The sequence below is a fragment of the Oxyura jamaicensis genome, chromosome 1 (assembly GCF_011077185.1).
Source record: "Oxyura jamaicensis isolate SHBP4307 breed ruddy duck chromosome 1, BPBGC_Ojam_1.0, whole genome shotgun sequence".
NCBI classification, from domain to species: domain Eukaryota; kingdom Metazoa; phylum Chordata; class Aves; order Anseriformes; family Anatidae; genus Oxyura; species Oxyura jamaicensis.
The window spans coordinates 174,890,190-174,916,256 of NC_048893.1; the positions used below are offsets into that span (position 1 = coordinate 174,890,190).

The 26,067-nt window shown below is 44.1% G+C and overlaps 1 protein-coding gene across 2 annotated transcripts; it reads left to right on the plus strand.

Annotated features, from left to right (window-relative positions):
• The first annotated feature begins 13,567 nt into the window (after window positions 1-13,567).
• CBY2 (chibby family member 2) lies at window positions 13,568-16,348 on the plus strand. Of its 2 annotated transcripts, none has more exons than XM_035313315.1 (2): window positions 13,568-13,726; window positions 15,116-16,348. In XM_035313315.1, exon 2 carries the CDS (start codon window positions 15,248-15,250, stop codon window positions 16,223-16,225), a length of 978 nt encoding a protein of 325 aa, XP_035169206.1. In that variant the 5' UTR covers window positions 13,568-13,726; window positions 15,116-15,247; the 3' UTR covers window positions 16,226-16,348. The 2 variants fall into 2 exon arrangements, with proteins under 2 accessions (XP_035169206.1, XP_035169198.1); XM_035313307.1 differs by having other exon boundaries at window positions 13,568-13,712.
• Window positions 16,349-26,067: the final 9,719 nt, after the last annotated feature.

Here is a 26,067-nt window from a genome sequence, read left to right on the forward strand (position 1 = left end):
GCTGTTGGAAGAAGCCAAATATTCTAGGAGAGATCACAACATTCTTCTTACAGGTGCCAAGTAATACATAATTAATCCATTAGTCCCTAAGCATCAAGCTAGAGGTTGTAGTCATGACACAGGCAGTGAAACACCAATGGTGTAAATTTGCAGCAATATTGAATAGCTGAAGTTACTCCAGGTTTAGAGCAGAATAAATCCCAGATACGCAGGCAGTCATGCTGTGGAAGAGCTAAGAAGCTATCTGATGCCTCCTCCCTCCCCTGACAGAATAAAGTATACTTGTGCTATTCAACTGAGCCTCTTTTTTATGCTGTGGCCTCCAAAGTATGCATCAGGAAACACAAATGCTATGGTGGATCTTGGGAAAAAAAACACATATTCACAAAACAGACTATTTACGTTACAAGTTCTGAAGCAGAAATTTATGAAAGCATAATCTAAAAAAAAGTAACAAACAAACAAACAAAACCTACAAAGGAAAGAGACGAATGAGAAACATTTATGTAGAGGTAGCAGAGAATCAGAAAGAAGCCAGGAGCTTCTTGACCCATCTGAGACAGTCGTACCAAATCTCCTAAAATACCCCCACTGCTCTAAACAGCCTGCACAATACCAGCAGGTGCTTTGGGAAGAGGTCACCTGCTGTGCTGTCCCCATGAGCTGTTTGTAGGGTCTGCCAGCCCCAGGGTCTCATCTGCCTCCAGCTCATTTCAGCTGAGGATGGGGATGAAGAAGGAGGCCGGCTCTGTGTATCTTCCCTTCCCTCTCCCATCACACCTCCAAACCTGCCTGCAGGGGTTCGGTTCTCATCAGCTAGGTGAAAGGGAAAATGGGAGAAGAGCAACAAAAACGGGATCAACAAGGAAACAAGAAGCTGTAAAGCAGCATCTGACAGTCACAGCTGGGAAACCTGTAAGGTTCCCCCCAATAAAACCCCAGGGGACAGGTTTACCTCTCTGGGCAGGAGCATCCAGAAGCGCAGGAGTGGAAACCACCCCTCTCCAGGCCAACCAGGGGCAGGCAGAGACCCAGCGGTGGGATGATGTCCAGGACACCCTCCTGGCCCCTGGTGGCCCTGAGGGTTTGTGGTCTTTGGCCTCTTGTTGCCTCCTTGTCCTGTTGTCCCCCTGTTCCATCACGGTCCCTGGGGCCATAGCAACGGTGCTCCCCCCTTGCTGGACACCCCTCCATCACTTCCCCAGTACATCCCAGGAGGTGAGGATCCTGCCCACACCCCAAATGTTTCATCAGGGCTGAGGGTGAAGTAAGGTTACTTATTCTTCTGGCATCTGAGTGTCTGAACTGAAAGGGCTTGGTGTCCTCAGGAACTCGCAAAGGTCAATGACTCAGGCAAAAATTGCTTCTTCATTTCATTCAGAGATTCCTTGAAAGGATGGCCACGTGGTGAGGGAGGGCTCGCTGAAATCCAGCGGTCAGATGTGCCATCTCACAACATGATGTGTGCAGCCGTGTCGCTGCTGTGTTTTGTTCTTTGCAGCCAATTTTGTTTTACAGGGAAAAAAATGACAACAGGTGAAACCAAATCAAACGTGACAAGGTCAGTGACCATGAAGGCAGGCTGCCTGCGGAGCTTTACGTGCCCTTCAGCTTGATGGCACAGCCTGGTCTTCCTCTTTGGTGGAGCAGCGGCAAAAACTGCACTGAAATGTCAGTGGGTTTGACCTTTACATGCAGTCTAGGAAGATATAATGGATAAGGGGAGGCCGGAGGAGCTTTTCTCCATGTCTGTGGCTGGGGCACTGCTCCTCCCTATTCCTAGACAGATGTGATTGAGAATTTCCCCTTGTGTCCCCAGAATGAGGGCACCCAGATGAAGAACGAGTTGCTTGCAATGGAGCTGTAAATGGGGGCTGGGAGTGGTTCTGTGGGGTAGGTGGGGTTCCCCGAAATACAGACATTTACAGCAAAATCATATATTGTATACTATATACCTCTGATATACTATAACTGACTGATTTTACAAGGAAAAAGTCGGTTCTGCATGGCAGGGTATCCAGAGGAATGAGCACTTTAGTCTGCTCAGCAAACAGGGACCTATTTTTAATCCAAAGGTCCTCCTCTAGTCCTTACCCATTTAATATAAAAGCAGGATTTACTACGCATACAACTTAATCCCTTTTTTAAATTTGCATAGAGATCCCGGAGCATGTGTACGAACAATTTCTGAGATAAGAGAGGGAAGGCCTCGGGAGTCAAAGTCATTATTTTTGCATGAAGTATTTAATGCTAAACATAAATATTGAGAGGGCTGAATTCCCATGCACTTGCAGACTTCGCTCGTGCTCCTGAGAATTTTGCTTTACATCCAATTATTGAGCGCATGGTTGTAAGTGAATAACAAAAAAATCACAGGAAGCCTCTAAAGCAAAGACACTTAGCAGGGTTCGTTTTACAGTTAACGGGATAGGTCACAGACAAAGCAGAAGGAAAGGTGGTATATGCCTCATCTCACCCAGAAAAGTGTGGTTAAGGACTGGATGTGTCAGGCGGTAGGGTACCAGCCCCAGGAAGGGACCTTCTTCAGTGGTGACTTCGAGGTGGATTGAAGCTGGAGTTCCTGCAGTGCGCATTCATCAATCCCTCTCGTGGCAATTTGCGTGATTTACGTTCTTACCGTCGTGATTAGGTGGTGAAAAAAAAAAGCTCTACACCAGTGCTGACTTCAGAAAGCGATATTCTTTGTCCAAATCTAATCAAGCTCTGCGGCAGGCAGTCCTTTTGATTTAGCATTAATTTGAATATGTGTGGCCCTGAAAATAACCCTCCTGGCTCTGGAAACCTCGGAGATGAAAAGACTATTGGGTAAATGCTGGGCAGAAGATTATCTCCGAGAGCTGTCTCCTTCCTTACTCCGGAGGCAGTTTTGTGGGAGGGAAGAACAGGATGCTGCGCTGGCGTGAAATTAATTTTAAAAATGCAGTCTAATTCAGCTTGGTGGGGCAATTTACTTTTCCAGCCTCAAAAGCTGGTCTGGAGGAACCCCACCGGAATGGTTCACGGGGTTTTTTGGGCTCACAGCGCAGTGTAACAAGGAGCAGACTTTTGCCTGGGAGGGGAGCAATGTAATCAGGTTAATTTTTACTCTGTTGCTTCTAATAGCTTTAATAAAACTGGCAAAATGCGTCTGCCTTTGGATGTAAAATCCCTGCTTTTGTTGATGCCGTTGTGACTTCAATGGGCCAACATTTTACACTGAAGCCTCCTCCTGCTGTTGCGCAGAGCTTTCCAAGATGCTCAGATGACAGCCTGGCTCTCACCTGCCGACAACTGGGCTCTCCAGTTGCAAATCAAAGAACAGAAACCAGCAAACTGTATGCATATTGGTCTGATTCTCGCTCCTAAACTGGGGCAAAATAGGAGGGTAGAAACCCGGGCAGCATCTCTCCTGCATGTCTTTTTGTGTCACATTGCTCTATCAGACTTCAAAAGCCAATCTTGACCAGTGCTAATGGGCAGGAAGTGTCTGTGGCCAGTTGTTCAGCTCATGGGTACGGAGGAGGAAGAAATCAGAAGAAATGTGTTATTTAACTACTGCAGGCTGAGAGAACGAGCTTGAACCCCAAACCTGAGTCAGGTTCAATCAGACAGACACATGAACAAGAGCGTACTTATTAGCGTGCTGCATCACAGAAGTAGGGAACTGTTCTCTCCTAATGACGTTTTTGAAACCATTAACCAGCCACACTACACCAGTGACAGCTTTTTCCTATGCTCTTGAGTGGTTCTCCCACCCTATAATTTTTCTCCTATGAACAGAAAGCTGTAGTGCTGATTGCGAAGGACAGATACCTAATTATAGGGCTTGCTATTAGTAGATTCTGGGAAATAAAAAGTGTCTGCAGCTCATGTGGTATAAAGAATGATGAAGCATCTCAGATCTCTAATGTGACTTAAAATTGGATCTATTGGAATTTGCACATTTTCCCCCATTAAATCCATGGGAAAGCCTACTTGCAGCAAGATTTGGAGGGCTTTGCAGTTCTTTCTCTTAACTTTTGGTGAAACTACTTTTCTGATGTTTTCCTGATGTCTTTAGCCTGTCAGTGTGTCAGTCAGGATCACAATGCCCTTCATGCAAAGGTATCAGGAGATTTTACAATCCAGTGTTTTACTTGTTCTGCTCTCCCAGGAGGAGACCCCACAGCCTCTCTGGGCAGCCTGGGCCAGTGCTCAGCCACCCGCCCAGCACAGCAGTGCTGCCTGGTGCTCAGAGGGAGCCTCCTGCCTGCCCCTTGGTGCCCACTGCCCCTGGCCTGGCGCTGGACTTTGTGATGAAAGACAGTGTTTGACAATACCTCAAAGGCTTGGGATCTCGCTGAACTCAGGCACACATCACAGCAGATTTCTGGGTCACATTGTCCCTCTTCTGTCCTTGTCTTAGGCTTCCCACTGGGCTTGGTGTCCTCAGATGTGGCTGAAGAGGAATGACCTTGGGAAGGGATGGGAGCTGGGCTGTTTCCAGTCAGCACACACCTCCGTTCCTGTTAGCAGTCTGCTTTATGGTCACATTCATGCCAGATATATTGTTTAGGCTAAAAAAGAGAGAGAGAAAGAGAGACAGAAAAGAAAGTGTCCGTCAGTAAAGATGTAAAGTGAGGGGAAACAGACACTTCTTTCTACATTGCTGAAGGCTTTGTAAAGATAACAAGCCATTAAACTTTATGACCAAAGTTTCAGAGCAGTACTGGTTTGTTTTTAAGGCTTCAGCTGTCTGCACAAGTTTTGGATTGCTTTTGACCCCTCTCATACCCTCCTGCATTTTCCTCCCTCCTCCCCTGCCTGTTTCAGAGATATTTGAATAGAACTGCACCTATTCATTTTTCACAGGATCCTTGCCAGTTCTCCTAAGGCCATTCCATCAGGCTGAGTTAACCTCATTTGCTGATGCTGTAAAGCGCATCTGGGCTTGTCTCTTCTCAGTAGATGCTCCTCAAAATTTTCTGTGCTGGCACTTAGTTAACGAGAGCCACGTCTTTGTAGGCTGAAATACCTGACTCCAGAGTCCCTGTTATGAGACCTGGTATGCATGGGGATAAATCTTTGGGTTTGGCCATGATTTTGTTCTGGCCAAAAATACAGAAGAAAGGGTCATTTATAATTCTAGACTTACAGATTCTGCAGCCCTTCCTCCTTCTCACACCCTCCTCCTGGACTATTATATCTTAGGTTAGTCCTAAACTTTGGCCAAAACTCCAAAGAGGCACAAATCATAATCAGCAAATGATGACTTGCTCATAGAGGTGTTAAATGTGAAAGGGAAAAAAAATGAAGAAAAAGAAGTATGGTAAGATTTATGGGAAACGTGGAGCAGTCTCTCAGAAGAGGAACAATGTGATCTTGACATTACGAATGAGCTGATACCTGTGGGACCCTGAAGCAGCTGAAAAGGATATAAAGAGTTAAAGAGTTTACAAAAAAAAAAAACAAAAAAAAACAAAAAACAGCAACAACACAGCAAAACAAACCCACAAAACAAAAACCAACCCCCCAAACCAGTAAGTAGAGAGAGAGAGTGACAAAATTATGTTTCAAGGATTCTGGTTCTCCTTGACATAACATGTCAAAAGCTGGAAATATCCAGGCATGGGCTGTAAACAGCTTTGACATTCTGATTGATGTGGGCATTAACAGAAGTTATGACATCAAATATATGATCCTGCAAGGGCTTATTTTTCCACATGAAAATGATTACCACGAGCACTCTGCCCAGTGACATGTGTGTGATCTTGTACCTGTGGTTTCTCAGACACACTACAAGAAGATGTCAGTGTAATGAAGAGGAACTATCTCTATAATTTATTTTAAATGCACATGCAAGCGACAAGGCCTTTAAAACAAGCATCTTTTTAATAAACTTCATGACAAGGCCAGATTTTAGTTCAATTCTTATTACCGCATCTTTCTTTTTCACTTAGGAAGTTTCTTAGTGATTCTTTTGTATGGAAAAAAAGTAAGATACCCTACAGAAAGAGACAATTTCACTCAATATTGACATTCAGCTGTATCTCAGAAGCAGTTTCTTTAGGAGGCCTCCCCAGATATCTGCAGCTCAGCCCAAAACCATCACCCATAGGTATGCTTTGGTGGCAGTTGCGCATCAGAATTGGCACATTTCAGTGACAGGAAAAGCAATTTCTGGTCTCATTTGCTCAAGCATGTTTCTTGCATGCAAATTTTTGCCTCTGAACAGAACCGCCTGGGGCTTCCCCAGAAAGGGAAACATGAGGGTTACGTGTAGGTGTAAGTGGAGGTGGTTGGAGATGGTTTCTAAGGGCTCGTTGTTTGGTGGGGTGGAGCTGGTGCACAAAGGAGGACGCGGAGATAGTGGCAGGTAACAGAAATGGTAAGGCTGTAAAGGCTGCTAACAGATGCACTGGGTAGTCGTTTATCTGCCTTTCTCTTCTGAGGCAAAGTTGAACGGCATAGAGGCTCATAGTGTGAGCATCCATTGCAGCCTGCAGTGCTGGCACAGCCAAGGCTCACCATGGGCCTCCCAGCAGCTGGCAGGTCCCTTCTAAGCTCAGCTCCCTCAGTGGGGTTGTAGCAAGAAAGAAAAGAGAGAAAATGACCTTCTGACTCCCTGGGGTGCAAGGGAAATTTAGCCTCTAAAAAGATCCAGAATCCAAATGTCAAGCAAAAAGACCCCCACTTTCTCATTTATTTGACCAGTCTTTGTTTTTAGCCAGTTCTATAATTTTTGAAGGCTTGGGGTTTGCAAGGGTAAGCCTAGTCAATGAGACAGTAAAGTCCAGCAGATAACAGCATCTTTGATCAATCTGGAAAAGAAGATAAAGATGTGCCGCAAAAAAAAAAAAAAAAAAAAAAAAAGGGCCCGAGAGCCACAGAAATATCTTTCCTTTCTGTCATTCATCAGTTCTTGTGATGAGACCTGTAGAAATTAATCTGTGTTGGGGTGGAAGGTGAGGGAGATACGGGCTGATGACATGTACCTTGTCTGTGAGCTCGTGACAGGCTTGGGTTCAGTCATTTCAGATGAGGCTTCCCAGGTCATCCAAGTGCCCCTTTCTGCCTCAAAAAGGTGGTGTCGAGCCGCTCGCTTCTTATTAGTGTCAGGTAGAAATCTTAGCTAGAGATAGGAGGACGGTCTCCAGGTGCCTTGTTAGATAGAGAAGATGTGACAATCACAGCAGCAAATAATACAAAACATTTTACGGCTCAGGAAGGACTTTACAATCTCATAAAAAATAATAAAAAATAAAAATATATATAAAAAAGGTTTTGTAGAGATTTTCGAGCCAGGACAACTGTTCTTTCGCATGCAGTTCAAACCTGTGAATAAACATGCAAGCTGGCACACGTTTACAGGAGCAGTTGTGCAGCTTTCCACAAGCTACAAACTAATGTCAGTATGACTTTAGATGGGATCTATTGTCCTAGCACCGTCTTTCTGCTATGAGAGGCAGCACCTTGTGTGTTTGTCCATTCAGCAGTGAGGCACCAGTGCACTTGGTCCATAACAAGCTGGAAAACATTAACAACTGTAAGCAGCAAATCATATTTCTGGTACTCTATGCAGGAAGTAACTTTGATGAGATAGGAAGAATATCATCAGTATGCTGTGTAACCTCAGTGTCTGATAATGCAAAATGGAGTTTCAGTTAATGGGGTGACTGCCACACACTGTCTGTGCACCTCGTACGAAAAGTCCAGGTGGCTGATAATTTCCACGCCAATGCCCAGGTTAAATGTTAAGAATTACCATGCAAAATATTTGTACGGACATTGTGTGTTTCTGCCATTTTTTCCATGCTTACAGAGAAAGAGAAAAACTGTCTTTTCCCCAAGCAGAGGAGGCTTACCTTTCCTTCTCACACAGCTCTTCAGACCAGGAGTGCTGCCTGCTGGTGTCTGAGGTGGCTGGCAGCTGGGACCAGGCAACCACTTTGGCCCTGATGCTTTATGTAGTAGAAGATGGCGATGGATGAGAGCTCCTGCCGAGCTACACCTTACTACGAAGCTTATATCACTGATGGGACTGCTCATTTGAGCGAGGCAAAGAAACCGGGACATCATAATTAATAATGCTTAGCAGGAGACAACTTATTGTGCTCGGGGCGAGATGGGGGGAAACTGTTCTCTATTATTTTTTGAAGAGTTAATTGGGAGTAGGCGAAGATTTTCTGCGTCGAGCCAGCAGGTGCTGCTTTATGACTACATTAATGTTAATGATATCCTCCGGACACGTACGAAGACAGTTTAACCTATTTCTTTCTCATTGCGTTTCTCTGACTGGGTGCATGTTCTGGCTCTGGTGATTTTCCCAGTGTCACCACTGAGCGCGGGGACAGACAGTGACCCCAGATTTGCACAGATGTGTGCAGGTAGCTTTATAACAACAGGTGACTTTTGGGACCTCCAGTCGCCCTGGGAAAAACTTGGCAGATTGAAAGTAGAGGGAAATGGATAAAAAGGGTTGTTTCTCTGACATAAAATCCTTCCAAGGGGTTACGTAACATTTCTAAAATTGCATTTTAACTGTTCCTAGGTGTATTTAACAATAGAACCTGGGATCTAACTGTTTATTCTCTTCTTTTATTGCTGAGGTCTCTCTACTCCTGGCATACCATTAAAAAGGTACTCCAGCAGCAATTTAAACCCTGAGATGAACAGGTGTTAAAATCACACTCCTCTGAGAAAAGTGTGCTGTGGCCCATCAAAACATGATACACGCTAGACAGCTGAACCACTGGCTCCAAAGAGCTTGAAATTGTCTAATTTCAGCACCACTCCACGTCGGAAGTTTTATTATAGTCCTGTATTTTTTTTTTCCCTATGCTTTTTATATATTTTTGGTAAGCCTACTCTGTTCAGCAATCGGCTTGAAAGACCCTTCAAGCTTTTGTATTATTATTTATATTATTAGTAACATGCTTGTCAAGAGCATGCTGGGTGCAATCATAGGCAAAAAAAGATGTTGTGGAAGGACAGTCCTTGGAGCTGGGTGCTTAGCTCCTCGCTAAATTCAGGTGATGAAGCTGCTGCTACAGAAACTACTGGGTAGAGTGTTTTTGATTGTGAAGAGATTACCAAACAGTTCCTGTGCCCCTAAAGACCTGGTGAAAAAATAAAAATAAAAATGAGAGAACAAGTCTTGAATGCCTGTAAACAGCAGGAGCGTTGTACAGAAGAGTGTTTGCTCATTAGAACATGAGTGTAACTCAAAGTAAGCACTTCTGTAATTTCTTGAAGGATGAGAGGAGGTTATCTGGTGTATGAAATTTCAAGGAGACAAGCCAGAATTATCATTAGGCAGCAAAGGGTGGTACATGGAGTTAAGAGCAGAACAGGCTGGTTACTAAGGCAGGGAGGGAAGAGGCTTTCTAAACTCAGAGGAGGGAGATTGGCACCCTATGTGTTCATCCTTCTTGACAATGGCATCTGTAGGATGAGCTATGCAGGAAAAGGAGAAAGAAACCTGGGGCAGCAGTGACGGGGGAAGACACACAAGAAGAGGTGCAAAGTAGCTGATGGAGCTGGGCTGTGGTGAAAAACTAGGAAACTGTGTCCATCCCACAGATCCAAACCTGGAATTTTGGGGTCTCCAGGTACATACCCATGAAACCCGTAGACGTGACAGCTATCTCCTTGTGGTGTACAGGTACATATGTACCACGTAGCGTAGCTTGATGTATAAAATAATAGTTTGTTATTATTGTAGAAATACACCCTGCATAACTCAAATTGTGGAGGTGCTAACATCCTGCAGGTGAGGTGGGAACAGCAAACTTGTATCAAATCAAATTTTCTCCGTTCTTCTAATTAACAATGTCAGAAACTGCCCATGCAAGAACACAGGTCAGCTGAGCACTAAGGCTGTGAAGTCAAAGAGTGAAGAGGCAGGAAATGCCTGAGACTGGCAGTGTTTCTAAATGAGGGACATCTTTCTTCCCTTGTAGGTTCCCACCATGCTCTGCTGTTTAATCATCTGGGTTAGCATCTGAATGGATTTTTATGTGGCTTTCTTCATTCTTCGTGTAGCTTTGTTTATAGTATACTGTCTGGTAAATCCTAGTGGGATACTAATTTTTAAAGATCTTAACTCCCTCTTCCTTACAGCTTTTAAAACAAAATGCAGTGGTTAGATTTCTATAAACCAGCTCCTTATTAAAGCAGCAGCTAGCCTGATAATGACTTAAATTGGTACTACGTGGCCATCACATGTTATTTGATAAGCATTCCATTATAATTAAGAAGTGGCTAATAGACAATTAATATACAGGATTACACACTTAGCTAATTAGATGATTTTCATTTTTTTTTTTCTAGATTAAAATGTACAGGACCCCATAAATCACTATTAGCGCTTTCTTAATAAGCCCGACTCCTCAATTTTCTTGCTGTCAATCAAAAATGGAGCCGCCGACTTTTGGGCTGTGAGTATTTTTGTTGGCAAGGATCACGAGTCATACACCAGAGGGACACAGAGCAAAGGAGTAGCACTGACAGGCAGTGGCTTGGAGTTGCACACGGGAAATATTCAGAGCTGAAAGAGGCTGAAAGGCAAAGTGGGAATGAGATCTGAGATGGAACAACTCAAAGCCTGACGTCTCCGTAAGATGTCACTTACTGGCAAACATCAATTTTATTTTATTTTATTTTATTTTATTTTCAACTTTTAAGCACAGTGTGTATTATAGTCATGGAGACAAACAGGGCTGGTGTGTGGGGCTGCTTCACCAAAGTGCTCTTCATGCTTAAAGCGCAGTACAAATAAGAATTAACTTCTCTTGACAGCTTACATCAAAAAGTCAGCATCCCAAACTCACTGCATGCTTGAGGAAACAGGGGTAAGGAAACAGATGGCTTGCTCAATGTCCCCAAAGAAACTGTTTCTTTCTTTTATATATTCTTTATAGACAGGTGAGGTATAAAAAGACCTTTCCACCTCTTAGTCCAGCTCTCAGCTGGTCTAGCCATCCTGGCCAGTGCTGGCATGGGCACGCAGGGATTTTTTTGCAGAACATTGTACGTTTGAGGGTTACGTAGGCACACTGACAGCAGTGCTGTGGTGCAGTCCCTGGAAGGGCAATTAGTCCGAATACACCGTGACATAGGTGTGCCCCTGGAGCCATTTATCAGTCTGAAAAAAACCCACCCTGCTCTGGAGGCTTTCATTACTGATTTCACACTGCTGACCGAGTGCACTCAGCTCGTCCCGGGCAGAATACAGCGCTGACATATCACTCCAGGCACATCACTGCCACGAAAGCTGACAAAACATCATTTTTACTCCCTACCCAGTTATGCAGGCCAGGAGAGGATTTGAGATCACTCAGATATGCAAGAATCTTTTTAGTGACTCGGTGGGATCTGCATGAAGGCATAACGGCCCGGAGGACAGGGGATCAGCGTGGGGTCAGCAGCCTGTGCTGACATGAACAGAGGCAGGAATTTCAGAAGCACAAATGTGTTTGGGGTGATAAAAAGTGCAAGCAGATTCCTTTGGCTTTATTAAATGAAGTTTTGGGATTTTAAAACATTTATACAAAAAAAGAAGAGAGAAGAAACATTATGCTTTTATTAAAAAGCAGATTGTTTTGATTGCAGGCACTTTAGCAGGGTTTTTAAGCCCTAAAGCAAAAGAAAACAAGATCTGAACTTTGCTTTGTGTACATGCCACTATTCTCAATGGGAAGGGGGTGAGATGGGGTCTCCAGGGTCCTTCCTGTTAAATCTTCATAGCATCAGTTTAGACCTCCACCCCCCTCCATTTCCAGCCCAGCACCTGCTGGGGATCTCTCACAGCCCAGCGTGGAGCTGGGTTTCCAAACTGGAGAGTATTGTGTTTGTATGTGGGGTGATCATCCACATGCTCCCACTGGATCATTTTCAGAACTGGATAAGCTCTGAGAAGAAGCCTGGTGTAGGGTGTGCAGGAGAGAAGGGGAATATGGCTTCGTTTCCAGTTAATCTGGGGTTCTTTGTATTATGAAACAGCTTCCCCTGGAGGAATCAAATAGTCTGAAGCTGGGGACAAAGTGCTCAGCTGGGAAGTTGGTTCAAGCCTTTCCTACAGAGCAGGGGTTACTCATCTCTTGGCAGGGAGGGGAACACACTCAGCATTATTTCTGCCCTTGTAGTCTGGTGAATGACATCTGTGTCCTTTGGAGAGTCCAGCTCAGAAATCAGTGGAGCTGCCATGAAAAATTCTGCTGTGAACTGTTGCAGCTTTTCCAATTCTGATGGGTGTCTCCACATATGTGTATGCACGTCTGATGGCATTCACTAATTTTGATCCCAATTTATTAGTATTTGAAGCAGTGATTTTCAGCAAAGAGATGACTTGCCAGGTGTACTTCATCCAACTTTCAGGAAAGCAAGAAAAGGTGAAGGTGCGCTGCTAATGTAGCTCTCAGTACCTCTGGATTAAACAGGCTTTACCTGCTGACCAGTCCTATGCTGCACTTGTCTCTGCTAAATCAGTTTCCAGCCAGCTCTTGGACCTTAAAACTTTTCATCCGAGGTCTGCTTCAGTGGTCCAAAGACTCAGGTCTTCAAAAGCTCAGCACCTCTCCTGGGAGCTGCTGCAACTGGAGAACGTCCTGAAATTCCCATCTGATAGAAGTCAAGCACGAGTACCCCAGGATGTCATCTTTTCCTTTCTATTTAGGGGACATTTTCCTGCTTTCCTTTGCAGGATCCTGGAACTTGAACAAAGGAGGATGCTGCGCCCTGGGGAGTTGCCGTAGTAACCCTGGATGTTTTTTTTTTGTTGCTGTCTTAGATGAAATAGAAACAAGGAAGAAATTACAGAGAAGAACTTTATACCTGAGTTTATTAACTTTGCCTAACACCGAAGCTGAACTATACCTTCAACTTCCTAAAGCAATAACAGTCACCTTGGGGCTGATGTCCAGCTGGTAATTTTCACTGGAAATGAAATTAATTGCTGTATTTATTATTCAGGAACCCTGATTTAAAAAAATAACAAAAAAATCCACATCCAAGATGTAGCAAATAAGAAACAGAATAAGATTATTAGAAACATGTAGATATGGAAGTGGGAATAGCTGCTTCAAATGATGTCTAAACTTGCAATGCATGGATGCTTTGCATATTCTGTTTTCTTCTTAATAGGGTTCAGTAGTAGTCTGTCCCTTAACCTATAGACATACTCCATAGCTATGTTGTCCTTGGAAAATAATGTCTGCTGTCATAGAGCATATGAGGAAGTGATTTTTGACTGTATCAGCATCAGCTCAGCAAATGACTTAATTTGAAGGTTCAGAGTAAAAATAAAATCTCTTCTAGAAGAGTGTGACGGAGAGAGAAGCCATCTAAGCTGCTCTCAAGTTATGAGCATCAAAGGCAGAGGGAAGCCTTTGGGTTCAAGAAAGGGCATGAGAGCTGAGCTACCAGCAAGGTCATTTCCATGAGAAATTACTCAAAAGCACAACACTGGGAAAAATCAAAGGCCACCCTTGGGAAAAGTGCGATGTCTGGAGGAGGGTGCGCGGGAGCGGCCGGCCCCAGCTGGGGTGGAGGCTGGCTCTGGGGCGCGGTGCTCGCATCACAGTCAGTTCCCTTTGTTCCCTGTCACCACAGTGTCCCCAGGATGCCCCGGCTGGCCTCCTGCTTGTCCCGGAGCAGGACCTCAGGCTGAAAAACCAAGTGGGGACCAGGCTGCCTGGCAGGGGAGAGGGAAGGTCATCGCCTCCAACCAGCAGGTGAGTGCGTGCAGGTACGTGATGGAGTGCTGCCCAAATACCCTGTTCTGATCGATTCTGTGTGGCTTCCCCCAGCCCTGCCTGCCCATCCCACCTCCCCATCCTTTTGCAGGAGTTTTAAATTTGGGAATACGGTGAGGGAGGTGGGAGAACTTGAAACGCTCCCCTGCCACCATGGAAGCCAGGGTTTACATCTTCCCTGCAGTGCAAAAAAAGAGCTGACAGAAATGCTGTCAAGTTCAATTGTCCCCAGGATAACGTCCTTCGATGATGTATATATTATACACTCTCTGCTTATCCTGAAAACATGCCGTATAAACACTTTAAATATAAGTGGCTTTAGCAAATCTTGCTTCCTCCCCCACGAAACTCAGTGACAGGTGGGGCCTGGCTTGTGATACTGGTTATTTTCCTCCTCTCATCTGGATGTTTAGGAATTAGATCCCCCTGTGGCTGATTTAGCTTCCCATCCTGGGGCTGACAATGGAAACTCCAAGAATACCAACAATTTGGTTTTAAAAAGTAGCTCAACCTTGTTTCATATGACAAATAGTTCACCCTTGTTTCGTATGACTTCATTGTGAAAATCAAACTGATGTAATTTTTGTAAGTACTGCAGAAAATAAGACCTTTTTGGCACAAAAGGTTCCTTTTTAGTTCATGCCAGAAGACTAAAATCCTTCATTTGCTCAGGCTCACTTATGACCAGAAGGTGATTTGAGCAGCAACATTTTGGGCAGAAGGAAGGAAGTAGTGTGCTGAGCAGATGAGTCTAAGGTTTCTGGGACTGGGATATGAAGCACTAGTGGTATGACCCAGCAGTATGGATTTTAAAGAGAGGGCTTTCTGGTGATGTGAAAAAGAGGCAGAAGGATTGTAGGAAAAAGATGAGCAATCACTGTTGCAAGTCTAGAGAGCAAGAAAAATAATGGAGCTATCAGAGGATATCGAGAACAGAGTTACTGGGGAGAAAGGAGAAGAAAGATGGAGAACTATCTATGGGTTGTGACAGTTTTTAGAACATGATGATGGGAACTTGTCAGAAAAACATGGAGAGCGATAGAGCCCTCCTGGTCCTGATGGCCTGGTGCTGTGGTTTGGATTTTTAATTATTTGTGCATTTTGTATCATTCAGTGCTCCCTGTTTGTTGTTTTGTAGATTTTAAGATTAAACAGCACAACTGCTGCCATGATTTTGTGGCATCCTGTTAACAAAGGCTACTGAGCACCAACGAGAAAAGGATGCTCTTAGGGACAGTTTCAAGTTTTTTTTTTTTTTCTTTTTTTTTTTTTCACTGCTGTGGGAGCAGAGTTATTTGTTTGTTCCTGTCATGTATGTAATTTAATTCTGATCCCAGATTGTGACGTGTAATTCTGTGCACTTGTGTTCCCTGTTCTTTCAGTCCCAATCAGGCTTCTCCAGCTTCTGTGTCATCCCCAGCTTCTGTCATCTGCTCCTCACTAGCGATCAGTGGCCTCTTGCAGAAGTCCTGAAGAAACCTTTCCAGTCTTCCTCAGCTTACTAAAGGAAGCCCATGTCTGCTTTCGATCTGACAAACCAGAGCATGCAGTGTACAAGGCCCGAGACAGATTATGCCATCCCACGGATGAAGCTGAGGGATGAGACGTTTGTCTTTATTGACGGTAAGTGGGTGAATGAGACGTACTGCCAGCCACCTTTTGCTTCCCATTGGAAACTCTTTGGCAAGAAGGCACAGAATGAGTGGAGCATCTGGGAGGAGAACAGAGCCCTCTGGGAGGAAAACCAAGTCCTCCGGATTGAGAACAGGATGCTCTGGGAAGAGAACCAGGCTCTACAATGCCTCCAGTCACAGAACAAAACTGTCCAGGTTATTTACAATGATGCCACCCAGCAAAGCCTCCAGAAAGATAGGCTCTTCCCATTCTTCCAGGAGAGGAACTTAGGCTTCCAGGTTAGCCTGAGCAACAAAGCTCTCCAGGGGGTCAGGGAAAAGAACAGAGTCTTAGAGGTTTTCCAGCAGGAGAATAAAACTCTTCCCAGCATCTGGAAAGACCAAAAAGTTGTTGTGGTCCATGAAGAGAGCAAAGATGCCAGCTCAGTTCAAAAGGATGCTGAGGCTACCACAGCTGTAGAAGAAGGCAACCTTAGCCCAGTGCCCCAGCAGGAACATGAAGCTAAAGCAGAGAGCATTACTCCAACCCAGAGTGAGAGCAAGGCTGCCCTGAGCACGGAGGATGATTGTGAGATCCTCCAGGCTCTACACAACCTACACCAGATCCTCCAGGTCTTCCTGAGAGAGAACCGCCTCCCTGGGGACAGAGAGAGACCTCATCCTCCCCATGACGAGGGGAGATTCTACCAGGAAGAGTACAAGAAATTGAAACTACAGCTGAATGCTGTGAAAAACACCGTGTCAGACATTACAGCTCAAATGGAAATGCTGGAAAAAGAGCTCATTGCCTTCACTTTCCCAATGTACGAAGAAGCAGGACAGAAGCTGGCAAATAAGTATCAGCTTAGAGACATGTGAAGCTTGGTGACAAACCTGCCGGTTCGGTTTCCTGGAGAGGATCAGTTCTCGTTTCAGGGAACTTAATAAAATCTAAGTAGAGCCTGAAGTAAAAAGCAAAAAAAAAAAAAAAATGTCTGGGGAACATTGTGTTTTTTTTTTTTTTTTATTCTGAAATTATGTTATTTAGGTATATTTCACCTTCTGGTAACATGGTGTGGGTGACTTATGAATTTGCCTAGTGTCAGGAAAACACGTTTTTCAGCATTTTTTTTCAAAGTTTTTGATAATAAGGCCTACAAGATCAAAACATAATTCATGCTTTTCACACTTCACGTGAGGTACCTTAGGTTAGCCATACTTTTCAGACCACCACTTCCCTAAAACAAGGAACCCAGCAGGGAGCTGAGTTTGGGTTCCCAGTGGTCCCTGCTGTTATGGTTGGCCACGTTCAATGGTTGAACTGTGTCTTCTGACATGCACCAACCTTCCCTCTTTCAGGGAAAATAGAGCCTCCAGGAAGAGACAGGACCGTGAAAGACAATAGGACACAGAAAAGTGAACTCTGTGTCCCATGAGGCACTGTATCCTAGTGCAACCATGGTAAATACTTTATATTTTCTTTAAGGGGAAATAGTGCGACTACATGACATTAGGGTTTTGTCTAAAAACTTCCAATTTTATTTATTTATTTATTTATTTATTTATTTTTGTAGAATGGAAATATTACCCATTCTGTAGATACCAGCTAAGACAGATCTGCCTTCTGCACTTCTTGTGGATAAATAAATAGAGAGACAGACAGATAAATAGATACATACATGGATAATGGAAAGGAGATACCCATCTCCATTAAAATTGGCCCTTACCATACTCCTGTTGTTGCCTTTTCCCAGTACCACATCCTCACTTATTTTGTTGTCATTTTCCCTTGTTTAAAGCTCTTCCTCAGAAAAAAATCCGTCTCTTGCCTCAGAGCATAACAGGACCATAAAGCAAACATCACCCACCAGAACAGCATGTCCCCTTCCGCCTCGGTTATTTGTAAATTGCCTTCATCATTTTGTACCTTAATTAGGCTTAATTCTTCTCAAACGGCCTTGTTTTGGTACACTTGAATAATCCTACTGATTTCAAGTGAGATTATTGTTTGCTGATAAATGGCACTTTTAGGTTGCAGTGTATATAGGAAGGGCTGTTTTTCGTCTTATTTACAGCTTGCTACTAAAAAGAAAAATTCCTGTAGACTTTGGAGGTCTTTTGGGACAGGTTCTTCTTTGAGGCCAGCAATTAAGCATGTCTTTGTCTGTAAATAATCATGTGTAGTTATGGAGCTAACAGCACTCTGGCCTGGAAGAGCACTGATATTTTTAGTGGTATCACGGGCCAAGGGAAAGGGCAATGCTCTGCCCCTGTGCAGCAGAAGCCCCTGGGAAATGTTGTGAGCCTGAGTTGTCTTTCAGAAATCTTGCTCCTAATCATAAGATACTTTCAACAGAACTGTCCCATTGACGGATAGCTTACCTGTGGTGGGAGGAGAGAGAAAGGAAAGAGGTGCCCACTCACGTGGGGGGCTCAGGCTGTGGGGGACACCACTTCTGGGGTGAGCTGCTGAACTGTTATATACAATTGTAGCCTGGGAGGTGAGGGGGGGGGGGGGGGGGGGCCAGAAGATTACAGCAAGAAAAGTGTATCCCAAGGGCATACTCAGCTACAAAGTGCTGGTGAATGAAGGAGAATCGCTCCTCCAGACATCATGGTGGGGTCACAGGAGTGGATGGAGCAGGCAGCAGGAGCACCTCTCCTGCACAGAGCGGTGAGGTCTCTCTTAATTTCTTGAATGGCCAAATGAGGCAGGTTTTCAGCTGGTCCATAACAGACAAGTATGTTGTCAAATTCAGCCTTTTGGAGGCTGTTCCATGGCTTAGGTTGGTACTCGGACATGTATACGCTCACACAATGAAGAGTGATCCTCTGTCACAAGGAGACAGAGAGCCTATCGATATCCTCATGTTTAAAAATCGAGGCTAGACTCAATTGTGTGGCCAGTGCATCTGGAAATGCATTTTTCTCTCTGTTTCAGACATCCCTGATACAGTGCAAATTGTCTCAATCTTTCAGGCAGAACACTGGAGTCTTTGGGTAATCGAACAAGACAGGCGCAAGGAGACTTCTGCAGTGTAATTGTGCAAGCGTTATTTCAAAGCAAAGGAAAGGTTATGGTGAGGTTTACCTTTCACAACAGGACCCAAGAAACATCTTGTCACTACAGTTTATAGGTCTCTAAGTGATTTGGCACCAAATTACTTAAAGGATGAATTATCTTTCACCTTGTATTTCACTCAGACAACACCAGGCCAAATACCAGTAATGACTGTTTATCTCAGAGGCTTAAAGCACAGAGCATTTTCTTCTGCTGTCAGGATTTCAAGATGCTAAGGCAAATCTCTCACGGTAAAAGGGGAAGGGCTGGCTCTCAGTGATGCAGAGGGCAGGAGGGCTGTGTGTAAGAACCAGGAGAGAAGAAGAGAACCTGGGAAGATGGCCATTAGCAGGAGGATGTGGAGAAGAAAAACTCCTGCTTAAAGACAGGGTTACAACTATATGTAGATAAATACCCCAGTCCCATGGTGGGGAATATGCTCATGCTTCTGTGCCTTCATCTTTTCTCCTGGCTGTATCCCTCACTGTTTTGATGTAATATTTGTTAAAAGAGTTGTGTGTGTGTGTGGGGGGGGGGGTCTACAAAATGGGGGATCTACAAAGACCCTAAAGCTGAGCTCCAGTGGGGAGCAGGGGTCGTGACAAGCTTTGGTGGTATTTTAGTATTTTAACAAAGTGATTTGTGTCCCATTGGAAATACACTGCTCCTTTGGCAGTGATCAGGGCACTGACTCATACCGTGTCCCTGTAGGTGGGCAGGAAGGACACACAAACGTTCAGCTCTCCACCGGATGGCTGGAAGGGGACATCTCCGCTAACAATGGGTGTCCGGGACAGGACATCCAGATCTCACCTGGCCTCTCTGGGCTCCCTTTCTAGTCTGTAGAATGAAATATGCACCTTCAGAACGTGATTCACCTCACCTCTCCTGTACGTCAGCTTTAGGATGGGCTGGGTCACCAGCCGGCTGTTTCTCCTTCTCTCTATCGCTTATTTAAGGTAAATATGGAGGGAAAATGCAGCAGTAGGTGTTTACAGGGACAACTTGCTAATTATCGTAACATTTAGGCAGAGTTGGGAAAAAATGGAGTAAGCTTTTTCTTTATTTTATTTTATTTTATTTTATTTTATTTTATTTTATTTTATTTTATTTTATTTTATTTTATTTTATTTTTTTGCCTTGTCTATTGGTTGATTTGCGTGTTTCTGGAAACTGATAGCTATTCTGGCTTGATATGGATGGATGTCATTCTTATGCTGCATAATTTACCTTTTGCAGAGAGACAAACTTTCTATCCCTCTCTCCTTCTTACTGTTGCTGATTATCTCATTTTTACACTACTCATTTGTCAGGACTATTTTTGGAAAACTGTTCTTTTTTTTTGCAAGGTCACCATCAGCCTCTTGCTTCCCTGTAAATTGGATTATAGCCTGTAGCTGGGCTCTGTGCAAATGCTGACTTTCCTGTTCTTGGTTCTTCTCAGGTAGTCTAAAGTGTTTTGAGTTTTTTTTTTTGAGCCCTGGCTTACCACTGAAGACAGGTTTCCCAGAGTTTTGTTTGTGAATTCATGAAGTCAGGGACATCCTCCAGAAGCTGTGGCACATGCCAAAGCCCACGCTCTGTGGTGGTGGAGGATGGCCGGGTTCCCAACAGCCTGGTGTGATCTTCCCAATGGAGGTCCCAGTTCACAGAATTAGCCATGGCCATACTTTTCAAGCCTTTGTGCTGAAATAGGGCTAGTCGTCATCTTTTTTTTGACATTCAAATTTGAGCCCAGACTGCTCATAGTACTCATGCAGTGAAATGCAGAGGATGGAGGAGCAACTCTTTGGACGAGCTGCATGAAGGAATTGTTACCTGCAGAGGCAGTTCATTGGTGTTAAGGCAGGTGGCTTTAAAACACTGCCACATTTACCAAGGTGATATCATCCCACTGAAATGAAGGATCCCAAGTGAAAGCACTAATTTAGGACCATGGCCACCTGAGGTGGCTTCTGTAAGTGACAGAGAGAGGCAAAACCGCTGCTGAGCTGAGGATGAGCAGTACAGAGCGTTGGGGTTACACAGCATGAAAAGCACAACCAAGTTTCACCAAACTCGTTGAAATATTCCCAGCTTAGCTTTTTTACATCCTTCTGTGCCTCTGGGTTAATGGATTTCATTGTTGTTTAGGAAAGGTAAACTCAGAACTTTCAATTTTTTAGAAAAGTGTAATTGGCAGAAATATTTTCTAAATACAAATTGAACATCCCTCTTTTGATTGTGGGCTATGCCAAAGCTCTAACATACATCTTTGATGTTATGGCAGTGTCTGGAGAAATCATGGGATTCTAATATGGAATAATAGATTCTCATCAAGACTTCTAGCTTTAGGAAATTGTTTAATATCCATTCTCAGTGGATGTTTCTTTGAGGCAGCTGTGACTGAAGGGTCCCAAGTGCTGAAGAAAACAGCTCAACAGCTCAGAACAAAGCTGATTATGTAAATTGTGCATTAAGATTCAGCTTCGATTTAATTTTATTCTGTAAATAAATATCCCATTAACATCCATCTGTTAAAAGTCAGGTAAAACATTTTCTAAACCACCACTGCTATGGCAGATGTGACTGTGCCATAAATAGTGGCAGGGTGGTGGCATGTGGACATCAAAGTCTGAAGAGTGAGGCACGTTTCAAGAAGCAAGGTAGGTGATAACATTTAATTATAATGAAAAGGACATTGCCTGATTGCCCGAGACACCCAGCACTTTCTTTTGTGTTTGTACTGCTTGCATCACGCAAAGTGTATTCTCTAATCACTGTCTTGGAGACCACTAATAATTATAACTCATTAATTCACTTAAAATATAAAAATATTTCAGCTGATGAAGGTCATTACTGAATGGTGCCTAACCTTTTGCCTAATGGCTTTTTATTTCAACAGCTTACTTTTGAGTAGTCATCTTCCCTGGGTCTAGCTGATATTCTACCATTATCAGTGTAAAAGATTACACCGATCAGGAACAGAATGACGAAGCTCAGGTATTCTGCATTACTATTTTAAGAGTAGGAAAGATTCAAGTGCTCTTAACCAACAGCTATTTTTAACTATTTTAAATAATCAGAGACTTCATGGACACTGCAAAAGAGCACTTGACGAAAAAGCAGCTAGGGATGTGCAGCAGATTTCATTTATACTGGAAATTTAAGACTGAGTGTCTGCATCAGCTGGAGATCAGAAACAGCTTCCTTATATATTCTTTAACATCCTAAAGGAGGAATTGTGCACTAACTGAATTCTGTAAACAGGATGTAAAAATCATTTTCTGTGGGGCGTGCTCCAGGTAATGGTTAGAGGCAATGCATGGCTGTATGGCTCCGAGGTGGAACAAGCAAGGGTGAAAATGCAGTTCTGCAAGGTACCTTCCAGTCCTCTGCTATTCCGTCCAAGCACCTTGTTTACAGGCAGTCTGCACCATATGTGCAAATGCCTACTGCTTGGTGGAAGCTAGCCTTCAGCATAAAATTGCATGTCTGCGGATACCCAATTGTTGGTACAACAAAATACCATATGTGACACTAAAGTTGACAGTCTAATTCCCAGTAATACCAGTGAGCATTAATGCTGCATCGAAGCCTTTATTCCAGAACAAAATAAAGCAGAATCTGGCACCAAGTCTCAATTTTTTTTTTTTTTTTTAATTATTTATTTTATTTTGCTCAATTCAAGTCTGTTTGCAAATCTGAGATAACCCACTGGTTCTCCAGGTATTAAATATCACAAGTTACATCCTCATTTCCTGTCCAGTTTTCCAAAGAAAGCATCAGCAGGTCCCTCATTCACACCATTATTCTGGCTGAAGTGCTCTGCTAAGGTGTGGGGGGAAGCAGCGAGGTGACCCTGCTAGAGAACATCTCCAGTGCTGGAGCATTAGCCTGACCAAGACCGACCAAGAAGATAGTTTTCTGGCATGGACACCAGCTATACTGTAAGTGGAGAACTCAGACTCCCGGGAATAAACACAGCATGGATGCACACAGTCCATGGAATTGTTCTTCTGCAAGCAAACAAAGAAAAACACACAAAAAAAAACATGTGGTGCATGATCTGTAGAGTCTCACAACATGTAACCAAGGTTTCATCTGGTCTGGCTTTCACAAGAGTCAGATACAATACTTAAATTACTCTTTAAAAAATTACCTCTCTTCTCTTGACAGCCCATCTCACGTAGTTGCTCTGACCCTCTGCACATGATGTGACACCACGCTTACTCTGTTCCTCATTAAGTTCCTAACCTCTCCTCAAATCCTTGCCCAATCTCACCTCCCAACCTCCAAGAAACTTATTTGTGACAAGTCACTGTGGATCACATTATGCACATATGAAATCCATACTTCGCTGAGGGATGAGGTTCCTGGGGACCCTTTGATGTATCACCCCTTTTGCTAGAATATAAAACTGGGCTGGGATTTCAAAATTTCCAACAAACAAACAAAAATAATCAAACACCAAACAACCTGGGCTTGGATTTCAGAGCCCAACACTAGCTTCAGAAAATTATTTGAACACAGGTCTTATCAGAGCTATTTCTGTTTCACTTACTTTTGCCCAGGAAGAAAAGACTTGCCATAGCTGGTGGTTTTTCTGTCTTGTGGCAGGGAGAGAGCAGTAGGACTCCTGGGGCAGGGTGAGGCTGTTCCCCTCACCCCATGCTCACAGAGGGATAGTTCTGAACACTTACATGTTGACCATCCTGAATGAAAATCCTTTTAAAAGAGGATTGCTAGAAGACATGCATTATTCTAATCAGATGCCTCTGTGATCTTTGCAGCAGAGAGGCCAGGAATTGCTGGCAAGCTTTATTGAGTATGACTTAAATGCATTAGATTAGAAAGCACTCAATTTAGCTGGTTGTTTTTCCTGATTTGCTTGGCTACTCTAACCATCTCCCCCTCCCGCTCCCTCATTGTGATGGAGATGCCGTTAGGCTCTGGCACGCAGCAAAGACGGCGTGTCAGCATATTCCTAAAGGCAAGATGTGTCCCTGATTGCACGGCATGGTGATGAACAGAATTCCAGGGCCTCCTAATTAACCTACCTAATTTATCTTCCTACCGTATGGTGAATCAGAAGTTAAATGCAGGAGACGAGTAATTCCTGGCCTCATTTCCAGAAGGTCAGAGTTGCATTTTACATGCTCTTTCCACCTGGGATCAAAATGCAAGCTCAGAAAAAAAACCTGATGCCACCTCCAGCACTTTGCTGGGGTACAGGAGGGGGGGAGAGGTGCATGTCCACAGAGAAGCATTTTGCAAGCTCAAGCACAGAGCTGCAAAGTTCACAGGTGAAAAATGTTGTTGGGCACAAGGGAGGGCCAAGCCTCACCTTGTTTGAAATATTTTCTGCAACTGGGAGTCAATTTATAGGGTTGGGTGCTGCCACGAGTCTGTTACTGCAGTGTGGTGGGACGTGATGTAGCTGTGGTTCAGAAGTGCATAGTAACACAGGGCCGTGCTGTGCTACGAGGACCTGCCTTCTTCTAAACCTGCTTCGTATGTCTTAGCGAGGCAGACTTGCTCAGGCCTGGGGCTGCACCAATTTCTTTGGACAGATGTTTATGAGATCTGCTTTCCATCCCCAGCCAGGTCTGCCTGAAATCCCCCGTGGTTGCCTGTACCCAGCTGTGTTCTCCATTAAAAAGGGTGATGCCTGTGATAGGAACGTCGGTACACTGATATCCCATATGGGTTACAAAGTCTTTTCTCCTGAAGGTAGCAGGTGTGTTAACTGTGGCCCTGGAAGAAGCAGCTGGCAGGGCACATCCATGAGGGTGAAGGACGCGATGATGAGCTCTTTTCCCACAGCTTGTGCCACTCTACAGTGCCAACCACCAGTTCTCAAATCCTCACCCACTGCCTTCTTTGAGACCCATGAGAAATCAGAGTAACCGACTCAGTAACAGCTCTGCTCTGCTTCTTTGCTTCAGTCCAGAAAGGAGGCAGAGGGAGGGAGAGGGGCAAGGAGGTATCTGGGGGACATCACCAGGACTTACTCCCCAGCAGAAGGTCAGGCAGCACCATGCTTGCTCTGGGAGAGGTGGAGAGAAGGCAGAAGCTAAAATGAAGCTGTCTGTTCATTTCTTACCGTGAATGATATCATCAATTGCAATCTCTGGAAAAAGGCTCTGAATACATGCAAAACAGTCTGACGTCCTGCCTGTGTTACCTGGGGGCTCACCATACCCTGGGAGGAGGTCAGGAGATGTGGGTCCTTGACAACTTCTCGGTCTTCAGAAAATGACTTAAGGATTTAGTCTGCTCAGCCTTCAAGAAATGGGTCTCAGGACTTGGGATGGCACACTGCATCCTCACCCACAGCTAATCCTCACATGCTGGCTAATTTTTTCCAGATCTTTTAAAGGTATCTATGTAATGACCCCTCACAAGATGAATTTCACGGATGTTTACAGAGGACAGCAATATCCTCAAGTATACAGCCATAAGGCTGGCAATGGGCAGATTTGAGAACACAGTCCCAATAATACTTACACAGCACTCTGAAGCTTCAGTGTGTGCTGAAAACACAAATAAATCCTGTGAGCAAAACAACTTGGTAGTGCTACCTGCCTCTTTCAAATGGATTACAAAGGAGGAAATGCTGCCCTTATCAGCAAACCACTTCAGTTGTTCACTAAGGAAAGAATTCAAGGCTTGAGCTCAAAGCTGAGAACTTGTGGGTATTTGTTTGCCTTTTTTTTTTTTTTTTTTTTTTTTTTTTTCTCCCCAAGTTTTATGGAAGAAATAAGTTTCGCCCTTGCAGAAGGCTGTGGGGACTCATTGTGGCTGCTGCTCAGGTCTCTAGCATGGGTGGCTGCATGGTCCCCACGTGTGTGTGGGAGCAGGGGTCTCCTCCTTAGCTGTAGCAAAAAACACAGTAATTGGCTTAGAAGTAAAGATTCGCATTGCAAACTATGAAGTTGTCTGAGAGACCTCTCAAAGACAAGATTTGCTGCTTCAAAGTCCAACTTTCTGCTTAAGAAAAGCATCAACAGAAAAAAAAATGAAGAGGTTGCGCGTTCCCATTTGTTTCCCAGTGCAGCAGAAAGAGGGGGCTCTAGATCAGCCACATGTTTCTGTCCTGAAAATGTTTACAATCCATTCCACTAATAACCCAGTGAGTATTAAACGTGTTTGAGCACTCAGGACCTAAAGCAAACAAGTTTACAGAAAATTCAGCTGGTGAAATGAAAGGAAAAAAGACAAAGTAACTTACCCATTTTTTGCCTTGCCTGTGACTATGACTAAGATGAAATCCTGTGGGATTACTTTCACCGAAATAAAATGTACAAGAGGGGTAACAAAAAAACCTGTGGCAAGTCAGTGGCACGTTGTTTGATCGCTTTTGTCTCTGTCTGCGTTGGGAAACAAGAGCCCTGCAAAAGCCCATCACTTCTGTACAGCTCTGTGACTGATGCCACTGCAGACGCAGGGAGGTTTTTCTGCGTGATCCACGCTTGCAGTGTTATCTCCTAATATGCAATTTGCTGTTAAGTAGGAACTGCTGGAGCAATTAAGTTGCAAGCAACCAAGCTTGAAGCAATGCTGCAAATGGCAATAAAGGTTCCTTGCAGGGTGGCGTACCTTGCAGGGTAATACACTCTGGTTTAATGGCCAGGCGACAAACAATACCTTCGCTGCATTTTTTCCCTTCTGCTTTAGC

What these genes read in the sequence shown, in the direction of transcription:
- CBY2 (XM_035313315.1), top strand. Translation starts at nt 15,248, where the DNA reads ATGTCTGCTTTCGATCTGACAAACCAGAGCATGCAGTGTACAAGGCCC.